Source organism: Haliaeetus albicilla, chromosome 1, assembly GCF_947461875.1.
Source record: "Haliaeetus albicilla chromosome 1, bHalAlb1.1, whole genome shotgun sequence".
Taxonomy (NCBI): domain Eukaryota; kingdom Metazoa; phylum Chordata; class Aves; order Accipitriformes; family Accipitridae; genus Haliaeetus; species Haliaeetus albicilla.
In genome coordinates this window covers 53,846,409-53,864,119 of record NC_091483.1, presented here as the reverse complement: position 1 = coordinate 53,864,119, position 17,711 = coordinate 53,846,409, and the positions used below count along the sequence as shown (strand labels likewise).

General features: G+C 43.7%; 2 protein-coding genes across 11 annotated transcripts in view; one reads left to right on the top strand and one right to left on the bottom strand.

The window, feature by feature from the left end:
- The window catches only part of PPAT (phosphoribosyl pyrophosphate amidotransferase), a 54,736-nt gene extending 47,442 nt beyond the window's left edge, over nucleotides 1-7,294 (bottom strand). The window contains exon 1 of the mRNA XM_069789578.1: nucleotides 7,055-7,294. Within this exon, the coding sequence (XP_069645679.1) occupies nucleotides 7,055-7,182 (128 nt within the window). The 5' untranslated portion in view covers nucleotides 7,183-7,294. The remainder of the gene's footprint in view (nucleotides 1-7,054) is intronic.
- Nucleotides 1-17,484, top strand: part of PAICS (phosphoribosylaminoimidazole carboxylase and phosphoribosylaminoimidazolesuccinocarboxamide synthase) — a 43,799-nt gene extending 26,315 nt beyond the window's left edge. For all 10 annotated transcript variants that reach the window (XM_069789498.1, XM_069789524.1, XM_069789506.1 and 7 more), the window contains 9 exons: nucleotides 7,785-7,833; nucleotides 8,696-8,893; nucleotides 11,490-11,668; nucleotides 12,380-12,559; nucleotides 12,650-12,763; nucleotides 14,072-14,155; nucleotides 14,261-14,441; nucleotides 15,414-15,572; nucleotides 16,269-17,484. In XM_069789498.1, the coding sequence (XP_069645599.1) occupies nucleotides 7,785-7,833; nucleotides 8,696-8,893; nucleotides 11,490-11,668; nucleotides 12,380-12,559; nucleotides 12,650-12,763; nucleotides 14,072-14,155; nucleotides 14,261-14,441; nucleotides 15,414-15,572; nucleotides 16,269-16,435 (1,311 nt within the window). In that variant the 3' untranslated portion in view covers nucleotides 16,436-17,484. The remainder of the gene's footprint in view (nucleotides 1-7,784; nucleotides 7,834-8,695; nucleotides 8,894-11,489; nucleotides 11,669-12,379; nucleotides 12,560-12,649; nucleotides 12,764-14,071; nucleotides 14,156-14,260; nucleotides 14,442-15,413; nucleotides 15,573-16,268) is intronic.
- The last annotated feature ends 227 nt before the right edge of the window (nucleotides 17,485-17,711 follow it).

Below are 17,711 nucleotides of genomic sequence, written 5' to 3'. Positions count from 1 at the left end.
AGTTTTGCTAGGCCTAACTTTGAGCAGCTCAAAGGTTGTTTTGTTGCAGTGTGACTGCCCTCACAGAAGAAAGGGTAACCTGAGGGAGGCAGTTAGCACTGCAAAGACAAACTGCACTTAAATTCTGAGTGATGCACAAGAATCCTAATCTTTCAAAAACTTTGCTGTCATTCGGTACAATGTCCCCCAAAAAACTTTCACTTCCAGAAAATAGAAAATACTTATTTTATTCATTAAAATAAGCAGATCTTTCAAGAAATATGTATCTGTTTTTAAATGCTGTTGTTCAGGTGAGAACTGCACAAAAGCACTGAGGCAAAGGACTGTCTAAACTCTTAGTAGGTCAGAGCAGAGAATTGCAGAGCACACTTGCAGTCTCCACTTGGAAACTGTTCATATCAACACTAGAGGGCAGACATGAAGCAAGAACTGACAGGAAAAAAAAAGAATACAAGTGGCTTTCCAAGTAAAAGGTTTTTTTCTCAGAAAACTTTCCAGAGAGTGGGATTTACCTGACAAACATCCAAAGAAGGTGGGCTTCCCTTTGTGTGGGGTTCCACTTCTATTCTGCTTTGTGGCAGCAAAGCATAGCTTGCTTTTTGTAATTATTTTGTCAGAAAGCTAACTCCTTCTTTCCTGCTGTTCACCTTTATTTTTGGCCAAAGATGGTAAGACATGTCAAATGCATGGGGCATTTGGTATCATCTAATATTTATGTGCTATTCCCATTTATACAGATAACAATTAATTTACCTGAATATGTAGAATGCCGAGATAGATAAATCAAAGTGGCATTGAGACAACCTTTGTTCACTGCAGTTGTAGTTATGATTCCACATCACTTTTTGCTTAGAGACAAAATAACATGAATGTTGCACATTTAGAATTCCAGTTGTCTAGAGATAAGGTCTGTCTCCTTTTGACAGCATCTCCAGAGGTAGTGACAATAGCGTAAAGAGAATGAAGGCGTGAAGGATTTCTCAAAAAATATTCCTTTCGAAAATAGCATTAGGTAATCCAACTCATCCTGCCAGTGTATTTTTATATCCACTTGAGCTTGTGCTGTTGTTCTGCTTTACATTTATTACAGTCACACAATATTTAGTCTAGGCACACTTATGGGTGAGTTAAACGGAACTTGGGACACCATGTGACACATGCTAAATGGGTATCTGTGAGAGCACTACCATAGGACTGAAAGGGTTTGGGAGGAGAGGCCTTCTTAGACATAGATCCACAACATGGTTCCTTTTTTAGCAGAAAGGCCAGACCAAGTTGTTTCCATGTAACTGCTCCTGGGAATCTTAATATAAATCACATCATGAAAATGATCCAGCTTAAAACCAACACTAAGTAATGATGGCAAGAGCAGCAATCCTATAAAAAACAGGTATCTTTGCTCATCTCCCTCCTCAAGTATCTGCACTATTACCAGGAGGCCATTCAGGTTACTGTGAGGGCAAATCTGTCTTCTCCCCAGTTTGCAAATGGCAATACTGAAACTTTTGAGGTGTGGCAGACAAATGGAGCAATAGCCGCTCTGATCTATATTAAAAAGTTCCATTCTTCTCTAAAGCACACTCATTCACTGAGAAGAATGGGTCACTTTACACCTCTTTGATAGCGCTGTTACCCTGGAAAGTCCTCTGAATGCACCATTTAGATTATTTCCTGGTAGACCAAACTATATTTGGGCCAAATGGGTGGAGAATGAGCTTCAGGGAGCAGAAATGCTTGCATTGTTGGATCCACAAGCACTACCAGCATCACTGTTGGCTTAAAAGACTCTCCCTCCAGACTCTTACCATTTGTTCCTTCTCCTGCAGCAAGGTCTCCTTTGTGTTGGCACAAGCATTCATGTGGCCAAGTGGTTAACCAACTGACAGAACTGATTTAAATTAAAACTAACCTCATAAAAAGTCCCTCCAAGCAACCCTGCTTTTTTTAAGGTCAAGGAAAGTTGTGTAAGTTACGGCAGAAAGAGCAGCCAGGACGGTTTATTTGAACTGAACTACCCAGCATGAACCTCCCATGCTGTGTACAACCCTCCCTCCATGCATTAGTCTCAAATTTAAGGTATGGGCAGACAAGAGCCCAACTGAGCAATCCTCTGAAAATTACTGGAGAGCTGTATCGTGCCTACATGGATGACTTAGCTACAGAAAACGTGAAGAAAAGCGAGCAGTCTCACTCCAACTCTATGGCTAGGTTAATGTAATGGAACATCTGTTGGCCACAATAAACATAATGGCTGTCTCTGAGATGTCCTCCTGTATATACATTTTGGCACCACTTCCCTCCCGTTTTTTCCACTCCTTCCTACATTACGTCATTGCAGTTGGTTACCCCACATCCAGAGATAAGAGCTTAGACCGAACTGCATTTTGTGACATGTACATCTTAGAGATTTGAACTTGCTTAGAATGGAAATCTGGCTTATCTTCACTTTCTGAAAGCAAGCATGCAGGAACCTGAGCCCTGCTGGAAGTTACGTAAAACAACCAAGAGGATATAACAGCTCACCACAGCAAAAAGGTCTCGCTCCTTCTCTCTTCCTGCAGGAGTAAGCTTTTTGGCATGTAATGAAACTGGGCTGTCACCACCTAGCAGCACAGAATGGCCTATAAACGTAAACCAAGAGAGAACTAAAAGATAAAGTGTTACTATATCCACACTCAGTTAAGTGTCTCTGAAAGTACTCAGGAATGTTTTAGCAGCACATACAGCATGAATGTTCTGGTAAGACAGCATACAGACTCAATCGCTAGCTAGACAAACATCTTACCCAGTATATTGCATAGGAAATTTACATAGAAATACGGTTCATTACAAAATTTGGCATTTAGACAATTAAAACATTTAACACTGCAGTTCTTGCATCTGGGGATGGGGGATCTGCTGAACCCATAACAGGTTCTTGAGAAGAAGAGGTAAATATGTTGCATATCAAATTTTCAGGATCACTACCTGTAGCATATCCATGCTCCCCAGAAAATTCCCATCCAAATACTATTGCAATTTTAAGCGTTTTGTTTGAAAGATTCATGATGTAAGACAGGATACCAATAGCTTGCTAAATAGCCTTTTAAAATATCCGTCTTGTAGCCAAGAGGTTATATGTAAAACATAGATAAACACTTTAATTAAGCTATGTTGAGCGTAGATACTTGGAAGGATGGCTAGTAGGAAGCAACTGGTAATTTCACTACACTGAAAGAGAAGTAAAAATTCTTAATTTACATTGGTGATTATTTGGGTTCTGTTGTGTGGGTTTTAATAGTAGACAGTAACGGGGAAGGTATCAAAAAAGCATGCTGGCCAGGCCTGCACTCCCCATTTACTTTGATTCTTGTAACAAATTCCATACATAGACCCAGCTGAGTGGGGACGAGGAGTATTCCCTGACTTAATAGGACTTCCACCTGCACAGAAGAGGCCTTTTAAAGACCTTTTCTAAAAATCAGTACAAAGCTGGATACCCTCAGGTTTCAGTACACAGTATTACTGCCAAAAATATTTTCCAGGGAATTTTGCAAAAAGTTAACAGAAATCACACTTGTTCCAAGATTAACTTTGCAAATTTGTCCTGGTCAAGGACTCAAATGACGTTTAATAGATTTGTAACTCAAAGTACTCCTCCTCCCTACCTCACTGCCCCAAAGAAAGTCCTCTCCTTACCAATATCCTCTGACTTTATTTTGGCATGCTGTCAGTGGCTTTTCCAGTTACTTTGTTCCCTGGCTTACAAATTGTAAAGATGATTTAGAACATCCACTTTCAAGCCTTGTTAATGTTGATGCCAGAGTAACAGCATTAGCTTTAGCAGCTTTAAAGTTTCAAACATAATTCACTGCTAACATAGCTGTAAAATGTGTTAAAACCAGATGAAAATCACTTTAAAGTGGTCTCAAGTTAAATTGGTACAATGTTCTTAGTGTGTAGAAGGCCTTGATTAGCCTGTGAGTAGGAATATACTGGTTTTCATTTCAATTCACAGCTCGCCATTATGAAGTAAAAGCCAATAAAAAGCCATGTTCTAACTTCTGCTACAAAGGAGCATGAATTTAAGCCTCAACGATCTAGCAGCTGCTTTTTCATTAAAAAAAGCCAAAACAAAACAAAACTTTTAAAGTTGTTGCTTATGTCAAGATAGTGAAATTCCAAGTCTATCTTTTATCTTTCATGATGTGCCTACTTGTAGGCCTGCTCCAGAACCTTGCTTACAAATACATACCTTTTTTTCCATGCAGAATAGTTTCAGTGAAACAATGAGCACCACTCAAACACATGCCATTGAATACATGCTTAAGTATTTTGGTGGCTTGATCCAATGTACGGAGTTTCAAGATTTCAGTTACAAACATCCTCACTGAAGTAAATCTCTCTAGTGCAGTAATATCTTTTTAACGCTGTAGTACAAACTATCAACTCATTTTAGGCTATTTATCAGAAACAGCAAAGTCCATCACAATGCTGCAACCAGCTAGATCAGAACATAAAGCACAAAGAATTTATGCTACATGTTTTCGTGGCATGTAACAAATACTCTGGATCTTTATGCATACAGATAAGACGTTCCCAACAGCTAACTCTCCTTTGTGGATCAGTCGTCTCAAAAATGCAGTTTGATACAATGCCATGCTTGAATATTCTGATTTTTAAAATCTAAGATGAATTAAGGGCCAAATTTGGTAATTTGGTTTATTGCACAGGACTAATCTGCATAAAACCCCCATGCCTATGAGTATCTAAGGCCAGTAGTCATTACCTAAACATCCTTACTAATTTAAAGGTGAGGTCTAAGGACTGTATTTTCTAGTGGCCAATCAAATTTCTGTTAGTCACTTAGGCCTGATAGGGACTACGCATTAATATTTACCATACCTCTCTTTCTTATTCTTAAAGAAATATGGTTAAGGGACACTTAATTCATTTTTAAGTTTAAAAGAACAGGCTTAATGAAATTTACTGATACAGTTAATGCTAAATCTTAATTCTGGTTTTCAAGAGACATTCCAAAAAGAAGGAAGAAAAACAGCTGTTATGCTATTACTTCCTGATAGGGATGCCTCCTCTCCTACGCCTCAGAGTAGGAACAATGCAGAGGTTAGGGAGAAACGTTAGAAGGAAGTGGGAACATTAACATGTCAGCTATTTAATAGAATTTTATTGAGTGCTTGCAGAGGTATACCTAACTGAACAGACTGTTTCACTTTACAGATGCAATAATGTTTATGTCTCTAAGAAAGCATCCTTAAAAATTTTGACAATTATTGAGTTAGAAGATCAGAATCAGAGGTAGTGCATGTATGCCTCTAGGTGTGTATCCTCCTGTAGAGCTTGTGAATTGCTTACAGTTTCAATCACAATGTTAGTATTACTGTCGACAGTTGTGTCCTCCACAGAGGATATTTGATATTAAAGAGCTCATGGAAATCAAATATACTTGTCAAGTGCCCATCAGAAAAAAAAAGAAGAAAAATATGTGTATTGAAAAATCACAAAATAAGGTTGCAGTGAAAATTGAAATCGTAAGATGCAAAGTAATGAAAATGCATCAATCATTTTATTTCCAACTAAGAAGCTCCAGGTCCACCAGTGTAACTATGTAAGCACAAACGAGGTAAGATTTTTTTGCAGCCTCTCCACAGAAAAATGGTGCAACCTAAAATGAGACTATTGATTACATGGCTTTGTTCTTTGGATTCTGCAGCTCTGTCGCTCCCAATAAAAACGTTTTTTGATGGACACTGGCAAATATATACAGTTTATGAATGATACACCTGCAAACCAAAGAGAATTATTAGTATATGAGAGTCATGTAGGGATGCAGCATTTTACCAGTAAAAGTATGTGCAACTCAGCTGTAATAAACAGAAAGCCTCAACGGAAACAATTTTCTGTTGCTGGTCCAAAAGAATTTCAGAGCAACCTTTACGTGGCTGCGACCTCAAATATGCAAAGAACATGCCATTTTATCTGTTCAGCGCGTGTGTACTTAGAGAAGCCCACCTCCCCAGGCTGTCAGGAATGTGGTTATTTAGCCCACTTTTCGCAAATGGAAAGTTAAGCACAGTATATAGGTGTTTGTACTACAGAAGCCTAGCGTGTTTGGCTGCGCGTGTGTTCCCACACGGGGGATGTACCTTTCTGGCACCACTGAAAAAATGACTCGTGTACGTCAGCGCATAACATTATTACTTTGAATACCAAACGGAGGCAGAACCCAAACTTCATTGTGCAGCTCTGCATCCACATGTTTCACAGTGAATCTAGTCCGTGTTACGTCGCCGTAGGCGTGTCGGGTAGGAAAGAAGTTTTACTGTATCGTGGTGAGGAATCTAACCGGCCGTGCCTAGCAGGAGCCCAAAACCGCTTCAGGACCGCTCCTTTTCGGCAGTCCCGAAGCGTGCGCGTTACCCTTTAACATCAGCATCTCGAGTAACGCCGAGAACGACGGCCGGGCCTCGCCGCGACGCCGGCGGGAGGTCAGCGCCCGTCTGACACCGCGGCGGCGGGGCTGGGTGGCCGGGACGGGGCGGCGGGGCGGCGGGGCGCATACCCAACGCCCGCCTGCGCGGCCGCGCCGCGGGCTGCGCGCACGGAGGCCGGCGGGCAGCGCGGGGCCGTTCGCACGGCCGGGGTCGGCGGCGCGGACCCGCCTTAAGGGAGATGCAGCCGAGGTCCACAGCGCGTCCGGGCGCTGCTCCTTCGGCGGGACCGGCCCGGGAGGGCGGGAGGCGGCGGGGCGTTCCTTGCGTTTCGCCACCGGGATGCTCCGCCGGCGCGGAGCGGGAGAAAGGGACGGGACGCGCCCGAGCGGGCGGCCCCCCCCGCCCCGCGCCGGCCGCGCCGCTCCCCTCCCCTCCCAGCCCGCTCCTCCCTCCGCCGCCGCCGGCGAGCCGGGGCCCTCCCGGCTGCACGTGCCGGCGCGGGGCCGCGACCACCGCCGGGGCAGCCGCCGCGGCCCGGCCCGGCCCGGCCCTGAGAGGCCGGTCTCGGACGGCGGCCCCGTCCAGCCCGACCCCGACCGCCGTGCCCCCCGCCCCCTTACCTGTGCTGCAGCCCCACCAGCCCCAGCGTGATCACATGGGGCACGTCCAGCTCCGTGGGCCACACGCCGGAGGCGATGCAGCCGAACACGCCGCACTCCTCCCGGATGCCCAGCTCCTCCAGCTCCATGGCGCGGGCGGCCCTGGCCCCGGCCCCGGCCCCGGCCCCGCTCCCGCTCCCGGCCCCGGTCCCGGTCCCGCTGTGGCGGCTCCCGCGCGCTCACTGCCGGCGCCGCGCGCAGCCAACAGCGCGGGGCCGCCGGTAGCCTGCCGGCGCGGCCTCCCTCATTTACATACGGGGGGGCGCCCCCGGCCCCCACACCGCCGCCTCACCCGCCCCCTCCCCGCCCCCCCCCCCCCCCCCCCCCCCGCTGCCAGTCAGGCCCGCGACCCCGGACCGGCTGCCCCCGGGGGAGGTGTTTGCCCGTGGGGTGGGGGGCCGGGCGCGGCGCGGCGCCGGCATTGGCCGGGGAGTGGGGCCGGGGCCGTGTTTGCACGGGGGGTGGCGGGGAAGGGAGGGAGCGAGGGAGGGAGGGACGACGGCCGGCCGGGGTTCGCTCGGGGGGCTTGGCGGGGCGGAGAGGGGCGCGGGCCGTCCCCGCCGCGTTGGGCGGCGATTGGCGGGCGGCGCCGCTGCCCGCTGCCCCGCCTGCCCGCCCCTTCCGCCGACCCCTTCTTACCCCGGCGGCGGGGTCCGGCGGCGTGCGCTGAAGCCTCTCTTCTGTGCCCTAGGTGCCTGCTCCCGCTCCCGCCGCCGTAGCCATGGCCCCCGCAGCATCAGGTAACCGCCTGTCCCCGTCCCGTCCCCCCCCCCCCCCCACCGGCGGGGCGAGCCGCGAGGGGGCGGCCCGCGCGCCGGCGCCGGTAACGGCGGGGGGGGGGCGGGGGCGACGACACACGCCGCTCCCGAGGGGCCGGTGCCCGCTCAGCCGGGCTCGGGGTGTCGGTGCTTGGGAGCGAGCGTTTTTTTGTTCCCCGCAAAGTTTTTAATTTTGTTGGGTTTTTGTGGGGGCGGCCGCGCTCCAGCCCGGGGCGGGCACGGCTGCCCCCCGCCCCGCGGGAGAGGCGGCGAGGGGCAGGTGAACGCTTCGAGCCGAAGCTTCCAGCCTCACCCGCTGCGGGCGGAGGAGGATGCTCCGGGCGGCTGCCGCTTGGCTCTCTGAGCTTCGGGTTTGTCCCGAAGTTAAAAAACTAAAAAAGGCAACGAATGGGTGAAGTCGGCACGGCTCCTGCCGGCACCGCCTCAGAGGGCGCTTCCGAACCCCGCGCTGGGTGGGGAGAGCGTCGCCGAAGGAGCGGGCGCGTCGCCGCTCCCCGCCAGCAGCCGCCCGCCCGCCCGCCTTTAACGGGGGAGGGATGCGCCGTCCCCCCTGGCGCCGGAGCGCCGTGGGCAGGAGCTTTGAGCGGTTGCTTTTGCCCTCGCTGCTCCGAGGGGAACCTGACCGAGTTGCCCTGTAGATTGGGGGATTAGCCTGCTCTTCGTGGTCACCGACTGCAGCGTGGGGTCCTGCTGGGTCTCGCTTGGCTGCCAGCTGATAAAGTGTGCGAACCTGGTGGGCTTACATGCAGAAGTAAAAAAATTCCTTTCAAACTGAAACTGTTGTGGTTTTGTGTTGTTTTTTTTTTTAAATTTATTTCTCTAGACCTGAAACTTGGTAAAAAAGTTAATGAAGGTAAAACGAAAGAAGTGTACGAGCTGCCGGATATGCCGGGATGTGTTCTCATGCAGTCAAAAGACCAAATAACAGCGGGAAATGCAGCCAGGAAGGACCGAATGGAAGGGAAGGCTGCCATTTCCAATACAACAACTAGCTGTGTGTTTCAGTTGCTTCAAGAAGCTGGTAAGTATTTCAAAGGTAGAATACATCCCTGTGTGTTACAGATGTTGTTACTAAACAGTATTGTTTATGTATACGTTGGTTTATCCTGCCTTGAAGCTCTGATGGGTTTTTTGAGTGTCTTTTCTATTAGTTTTCAGTTACACTTTTCCCTCTGGTACTACAGAGCTGGGTGGGCGACTCATGTTCTCATTTGGAACATGAGACTATCTGAAGTAATCTTCTAATCGCAGATAACGCTGCTTGTTTGGACACACCTCTGATCCTGCCCTCTACTTTTGTCAGTTCTTCCCTACCCCCACACCCACTTGCCTGTAGTACCAGACTGCATGCATCTCGTCTTTCTTACTACATCTGCCTGCAGAGAAGACACTGCTAGCTAGTGGCACTACCAGACTATGTCTAAGCTGTGTGAAATTTGTGTATAAAAGTTAAAAGATAAAATTGGAGTATCTTTTTTTTCTTTTCCCCTCTCAGTGTGCTATATTAATGTAAAGTTTCTGTATGCTTTGTACTTAAACACTTATGAGGACTATATTGCAAATGCATGTATTGGTCTGTATTGAATGTATCGGGAACTTAATGTTTATTTTAAAAGACTCAAAATATTTCTGATGCTAGAAGCGAGCTTTCATGCAGCACGTAACTAACTTGAGTCACTTCAAGTAAGTTTTGCACCACACTTCCAGAAATGGAGCCAGTATCTTTGCTTTGAGAAAGCATTTTGAAGTGTCTTCGACTGAGAAGCTTGCAAGTTGCAAAGAGGAATTCGTGCTGGTGGGTTTCTAACTTGAGTCCGCAAACAGTACTGTAACACAGGCACCAGTAAACTTCATTAAGACCACTTACAGCTGCATGCTCAGTGCACTTTGAAGCATTCGCACAAAGATTGCTTGAAGTACTAGCTGAGTTACTCTAGAAGTTGTATTATCTGTTACAAGGTGTAGTAATAGTTCTCAGACAGTCAAACAGTAGAGTCCTAGCATGTTTCACATGTGGGGAAGAGGAAGATGGTTTCTGTAGAGTTTTATCTACCTTAATTTTTGTGCAAGTAGTTCTTAAAATATGGGCTGCGACAAAGATACATGAAGTCATTCAGTATAATCCTCAGTCACTGGCTTTCTTGGGAAACCTATATTTGCAGTTGATGAAAACTACCAGTTTCAATGAGATGTTTTGCCTAATTCTTAAATGGCAATAGTTAAGATAACAATCAAAATACTTAATATCCTACAGATATGAACTTCAAATTTGAAGAAGCCATGCTGTAGACCTCTCAAAGATCCTTAAATGGCTTGTACTCAGTAACTTCAGGTGCTGTGGAAAAATATGCAGAGTAAACTGCAGCTCCGTTTTAAAGCAACAAAAGAACTTTCAGCGTTCTTCTCCAGTTTGCTTATTTGCCTGGCGTAAATCGCAGATAATGCGAATGCCTTATCATAGAAGTAGTTTGTTTGCTTTGCGCAACTCTTCTTAACCTACTTCTTCAAAAGTGATGATTTACAAAGTTCTGTTAAAGTTTCTCTCCCTTTTATAATAGAGCTAATGTCAGCCCTTCGAAAGCACGGATCTGCACTGATGAAAAATGTAGTAGTAAACCATGCAGGGGCCTTAATGCCTGCATTTAGAAGTTACTTAATGTGCAGTTGATTATTTAAATCATTCTGCCCTTGAGGGCAATGCAACAAAATCTGAAGGGTCAATGTCAATACTATATTTTAAGACTTCAATTTTTCCTTTATGGCTCTGGAACCAGAATGGAATAGAGCTACTTCTTGGTTTGACTGGATGCAGCTCCTTTGTCTTCTGTTTCTGGTAGATGCCAATTAGGCTTGGCAGTTGTCTTACCCTGGGGGGAGAAAGGTGCGACTTTCCTCAAGAGTGAAATTGAAAAAAGAGTCATTTGGCACTTACAGTGCCTATCTGCATGTGTTGGCTATCCTGTTTAATACGGGATCATGTTAGAGCTATGTGAGAAGGTTGACTTGCGGCAGAAGGCTTGTGTCTGTGCACACGCTTCTCTGAGTCTTAATGTCTTTTGCCTAACAAATCACTAAGATCTAGTGGCCTAAATGTTAGTTTGTAATGGAAGGGAGGACTAAGTTGTTCTGTTCGCTGCTCCATTCTCCTTTATTAAACAAAGTAGTAAAGACTACTGTGCTCCCTAACTCCTCTGAAAGCCTCCAATTACTGTTCCACATGTGATGGATCTTCCAGCAGAGAGCATGGCTGGGTATTTGGTTGCTGCTAACTTTTGTTTAAAAACAACCCGTTGTGAGGGATAGATTTATTTTTTTTTTTAAAAGCTCTGTGAAAAAAATTTATTTGCAAGAATAGGATTTCTGATCAGAACATAAGGTTGTGAGCTACGAGTGAGCGTTTTATGATAAAAATGGCAAAACTAACGAGTTGTGGAAGATAACCACGTTCATTGCCTTTTGCAAGGCTAGAATGGGCTTACAATACCCTGAAGAGATTCAGTGTGTCCCTTAAGTCCAGAGAAGAACAAGATTTAGTTGTAGTTAAAGACATTTGTGACTATTGTTTCAACTGTGGACTGTGCCTAATAATGGAACTAAGCTGCCATCTTTATATTTAGGAATCAAAACGGCTTTTGTCAGGAAACAGAGTGACACAGCATTCATAGCAGCTCACTGTGAAATGATACCAATTGAATGGGTGTGCAGAAGAATTGCTACTGGCTCCTTCCTCAAAAGAAACCCTGGCGTCAAAGAAGGATATAAGTTTTACCCACCCAAAATTGAGATGTTTTACAAGGTAAGTTTCCTTTCCTTTCCTGTGATGTTAATCAAACTTAAACAGAGCTAGAACTCTGTATTATCTCCTTTAAAATGCTGAGAAATAAAGCAAGTAGTGCTAGTGGCTGACCAGTCCTCTTAGGATTGGCAGTTTTTGCCATCCTAATGTTTTCTTGCATTCTTGTCCAACAGCTGTTTTGTCTAAAGTGCATATAATGTAACACTGGCTTACAGGGCCATCAAAGAATAACAAGCCAAACTATACATAAAATAGGAAAATGTTTTATCTATAAGGCATAAGGACTTTTTACGTATAAGCCTAACATATCAGTTGAAATGGATATGTTGATATATTTGAAGAAATTAAAACAGTACTTGCATGGTGAGGGTAAGCATCTAGCTAGTTGTTTAGGATTCTGAACTTCTCTGGGAATGTGTCCTGAAAGAAGCGTCTTGTGAACTGTGACCTAAAGTGTTGTTTGTAGTGTACCCTGTTACTCTTGTGGCACTGTCCAAACTTGAGGTGCTTTTAAAGATGTTCAGGTGTTACAGCAAGTGTTCTCAGTGATGCTGTCGCATTTTTTTTAGTGCTAATCATAAAATACTAGTTTGAAGCCTGTATTTGGTTTTTTGAAAAACAAGCAAACAAAACCTAGTATTATCTTCTGATGGCTATTCTCTTATAGCAAGCTTAAATTACATGATGTATATATTTTGGTTTTCTCAACAGGATGATGCTAATAATGATCCACAGTGGTCTGAGGAGCAGCTAATTGAAGCAAAATTCTGCTTTGCTGGACTTACTATTGGCCAGACTGAAGTGGATATTATGGCTCGTTCTACTCAAGCTATTTTTGAGATCCTGGAAAAATCATGGCAGCCCCAAAACTGCACTCTGGTAGACCTGAAGGTATAAGAACCTGATTTCTCACGATCCTGGTTCTGACAGGAAATACACCACTGTATAGTTCCTAAGATAGGGTTCTTATTGTCTTTTTAGATTGAATTTGGTGTTAATATTCTGACAAAGGAAATTGTTCTTGCCGATGTTATTGATAATGACTCATGGAGACTGTGGCCATCAGGAGACAGAAGCCAACAGAAGGATAAACAGGTAGTGTTTCAGTCTTTACCTTCTAAGTCAGTTGGGAAGGAGAATGAAGAAAGTAAACCCTACAGTTAAACATCTGCTTTTGAAGTGGCTTTTTCCAGATAGTCTTATCTTGTTACAGAGTAGCTGATAGGTTACCTAATGTCCAATCCTGTTCTCATTACATAGTTGAGTATCTGGTTTATGGTAGAAAAAAATCCTCTGCCTGTGTATCTTCAGTAGGAACGCCCAGCAGCACTATTGACTGGAGCTATTATAATGAAGTGTGGAGCTTCCAGGGGTAATAAGAATTTCTGACTTGTTGTGCAGATAATAAAATAGTTGGACAACAAATCAGTGGGAACAATAGAAGCTTTGGTTCCCAAGTCTGCCTCCCAGGTTTCTCTGTTTGTTCAGTGGTATCCTCTACTGGCAGAGGTCTGGTGATACATAAGAGGGATCTGCAGGGAGGACGCTTTCCTTCATTACTTATTTTGGTTAAGCTTGAATTCAGTGTTCAGTTGTCTCCAAGTGTTACTAACATACTGTGCCCACATATGAGGGCTGCAAACATAAGTTTGAAATAAAACTTGTCCTATATTTAAACTTGTAGCAATTATGCTTGTCAAATATCTCTGAATTACCAGATGAATAGTTATGAAAGAACTGGTTTGGGAATGCTGCTGTCATGGAGCTTCTGTGACAGTTGTTGAGACTAGTAATGGAGACCCTGTGAGAGAAAGTGGCTGTAAGCCACAGGGGAAGATTTCAAAGGGGGGTGGGGTGGGTGGGTATTACTTTTAAATTAGGAAGCACAACTGCTCTACTGCTTACTTTACCTGAATTATGTAGTAGCATGCTTGAGTGAATTGCTCTGACAGTGCTTTTGCTCATCTCCTTAAAATAAGGTATGTGATAACACTGTGCAGAACCCAGGTTGGCTAGTGCAGTGCTACTGCAGGCAATCACATCATTACATATCTAATTTTAAAGAAGTTTTATGTCTTTCCCAAATTTTCTCTTTGGGGAGCCTCCAAAACCTTGATACCCACGTGGCTAAAAGCCTTTCATGTTGCAAATGGCCATGAACTATAATGGAGAAGGTTGTTTACACCTACTGAGATGGTTCTTCATGAAATAGCTCTTCCTTGCTTCCATATCCACTCTTTCCTATAGCTGTACCAATGTCTGGTCTCCTTCCTGTGGAATTGCTAGAAACTGCATAAATACTTCAGTTGGGATATTCTTACCAATTATGGTAGCAAAACCATATGGTAGCTTTGGGTACCCAAACCACAGTAACTTCAGTATTTATTTTTTTCCTCTTTTCAGTCCTACCGGGACCTAAAAGAAGTGACTCCTGAAGCACTGCAAATGGTTAAGAGAAACTTCGAATGGGTTGCAGAAAGAGTGGAGGTATCTGTTTTTATGAACAACTTATCTAGACTTCAATAACTGCGTATCTTCAGTCCTGTTGACTGCTTTTCTTTCCCTTGCCCCCCGCTTCACTCTTTTCCCTAGTTACTTCTGAAAACAAAGAGCCAAGGTAGAGTTGTGGTGTTGATGGGATCTCCTTCTGACCTCAGTCACTGTGAAAAAATAAAAAAGGCATGTGCGACCTTTGGAATTCCTTGTGAGTTAAGAGTGACCTCTGCTCACAAAGGGCCAGATGAAACCCTGAGGATCAAAGCAGAATATGAAGGTAAATTACAAAGAACTACTGATTTGAATTCAAACAGTATCATGTTCAAGAATGACTTGGCAATTTAAGGATTTGTGTGGGATTCTTCCATTTTTTTGTTAAACAGAACACCAAGCTGTTCTACACTTGCTAATTACATAATGACAGGTTATAGACTGCACTAAACAGTTAATGTATTGTCCTACTGCCCAGCCACAACTTCTATAAGTCTAACCTCTGCTTTTATTCCAGTACCAGAACTACTTTGCCCAAGCCTTGATCATGTTAATACATTTATTGTAGCATCTTGCTGGTGATGCTGGCCTGCCTGAAACAAGGAGGAATGATAGTTTCTCTAGCTGACTCTGAATATCCTTATGTGTTATTTACAAGGAAGATGTTGCTCCCATTATGCTTTCCTGTCTGTTTCATAAAAACATTCTTGCTTGTTATTTTAGATGCCAGCAGAAAAAGATACTTGATTTAAATTCTGATCTTTACCAAGAAAACTTGACATCTCTTCAAAAGTGCTTATAGCCTAGCAGAGGAGAGATAAGAACTATTTGTTCTGTGGGAGTATACTTTCTACTCAGTGAAACTACAGATGTGGTAACCATAGTTGAGAAACACTTATTCTGAGGTGAACTGTGTAAGATTTAAGGAGAGGAACACTTGAAAATGCCAGAGGTTTAATGGTTATGTTCTCTACAAAGCTAAGCAGCACCTATTCCTCAGATACTGAGACTTCTCCTCAGAAGCAGAGTAAGATATGCTAACTTCAGTTGTGGTAAACAGTAGCTGGGATTTAAGGCTGCAAGATTTAGAAGATATTTCTGTAAAGAGGGAATTCGGACACACAATTCTAGCGCTATGTAATGGACTTGACAAAATAACTGCAAACAGAATTGTGGACTCAAAGTTCCCACAAAAGCAAGTGGTAAAGAACAAGGTGAAGGTGGATTGCTTATTTCTGCACGTCTTCCTCCCCACCAGGAGATGGAATCCCAACAGTGTTTGTTGCAGTAGCTGGCAGAAGCAACGGTTTGGGGCCAGTGATGTCTGGTAACACTGCTTACCCAGTTGTCAACTGTCCTCCACTCTCAGCTGACTGGGGTACTCAGGATGTGTGGTCCTCTCTCAGACTACCCAGCGGTAAGATGATCTTCCACTTATGCTCTTGTTCTGACCTAGCTCTATTTTTGTTGTTGTTCTAGTGTACATACGTGTACAAACACACATGGCAAAAAAACTGGAAAAATAGCTGGATCAGTACTGAACAAAGTCTTTGGAAATATCATGCATACAGTCTTTGACTTCTTGATGGCAAAAAGCCCAACAAACAGAGCAAAGATTACATAGGAGTAATGTTTAGAGAAATATAAACCTTGGCTTATCCTTGCTAAGCATTCCAGTTTGAAATTTGAGTCAGTATTATTGGGGATTTAAATAACTGAATTTTGTTCAGTTATAGAGCTGCATTTTCCTTATGATCAAAGATCAAAAAATACCCTTCTCCACAATCAGTGTAGGTAAGAGCTTAACTCTGTTCCTTCAGGGCACTGCTACCTGTATGATTTTTAACTTTGTTAGTGACTTGAATGGATGCTTGGCAACCAGAAGTCTGTTCCCTCTGTATAAGGAGAGTCATCTGGTATGCTGGCTTTGGGTTTAAAATGCCATGAAGCAGTCATGTTAGAAGTAGAGGAACACATGACACCTCAGTAGCTCTAAAACTAGATCATGTGGTTCCTGGAGGCTGAGACAAACATTATCTTAAGTTGTTCCTCAGAGGCAGTGTTTTGTCTGACTATTAAAATATGCTTTGGTAAGTGACACTCTTCTCTGCAGGTCTTGGCTGTCCTACTACTCTGTCACCTGAAGGAGCTGCCCAGTTTGCTGCCCAGATATTTGGGTTAAACAACCATTTGGTGTGGGCCAAACTGCGATCAAATATGTTAAACACCTGGATCTCCTTGAAGCAGGCTGACAAAAAACTTCGAGAGTGCACCTTGTAAGTTGTACTAACAAGTAACTTTTATTAGTTATGCAAAGATAATGGCGTGCATATTCATTCATATTAGGATTTACATCTGGATGAGTTCAAAAGTCCTGCATCCTTTTTTACAGAAGAAAGCATTATTAGAGCAGCAGATGAGGTCTGTGTCCTCATCCTTCCCTTGTGTATTTTTTTAATACTTAGTAAAAGATGGGGAAGTAGTATTTTAGATATCTCTTTCTGTTGCTCCAAAATGGTGCTCTTCTGCTTTTTAGTGTATACTGTTAACTACAGACTATGTCAAGAGAATGATTTGGTGTGATCTAAATAGAATTCAACTAGTCTTCTGTATTTCTGTAACAGTAATATTCTTCCATAGTAATGATGTATGTCTTGAACCTTATTAACTCAACTGGACTGCTAACTAAAGTCAGTGCTGATGCTGTTCTGCTTGCAATGATGGTATGCTTTCTTTAGCAATAAAATGGCAACATATGCTGTATTAATAGGAAAAGGGGCTGGAAAAAATGTCTTAAGAGCCTGAAATAAATACCTGCCTTATTTAAAAAAAAATACATGTATGTATATACATTTTTTAAATATGTGTGTGTATACATACCCCATTGATATCTTCTGGAATGATGTGATAGAAGTTGACACCAATTTTCTTGTTCATAACAAGCTATAAATACAAATGGTTTGAGTGAACTGTAACTAGGCTCATTGCCTGTTTGCTGTAACTCTTGCCTAGTCCAGTCTTTTAAATACTAGGCAGATCTCTACCTTCAGTAGTTCTAAAGGGCCTGTGTGATGTTGTCAAACTGTCTTCATACACTTCAATAACTCTGTTATATATCTATATTTCCTCACTGTTTCTATGGAAATTTTACTGAACTGAAGGGGGAATAAATAGTAAAGCAACGAACTACTGGGGGGAAATCTAAGCATGGCTGTCTTGTCTTTGCACACACCAATCTTCTAAGTAGGTACGATTCTAACAAATATGCAATTACTCAATGTATGTAACATTTATGCTTTTACAATTATAAATAAACTATTGAATTCAAAGCTTTGTCCTGGAGATTTATTGAATAATTACACTCAACTAGCCATCAGCTGTGGTACATAACTTCAGGACCTTAAGTTAGGTAATAATCTTGTAAAAAGGTTATGCACTAAAGCCTGCATAGAACAGTATTAGGTGACAGTCTTCTGGAAGATACTCTACTCCTTGATTAAGTGTCCCACTGTTAAAGGAAGCTGTGTTGTTTTGTTCCTAATGTTCTGCTTTATGG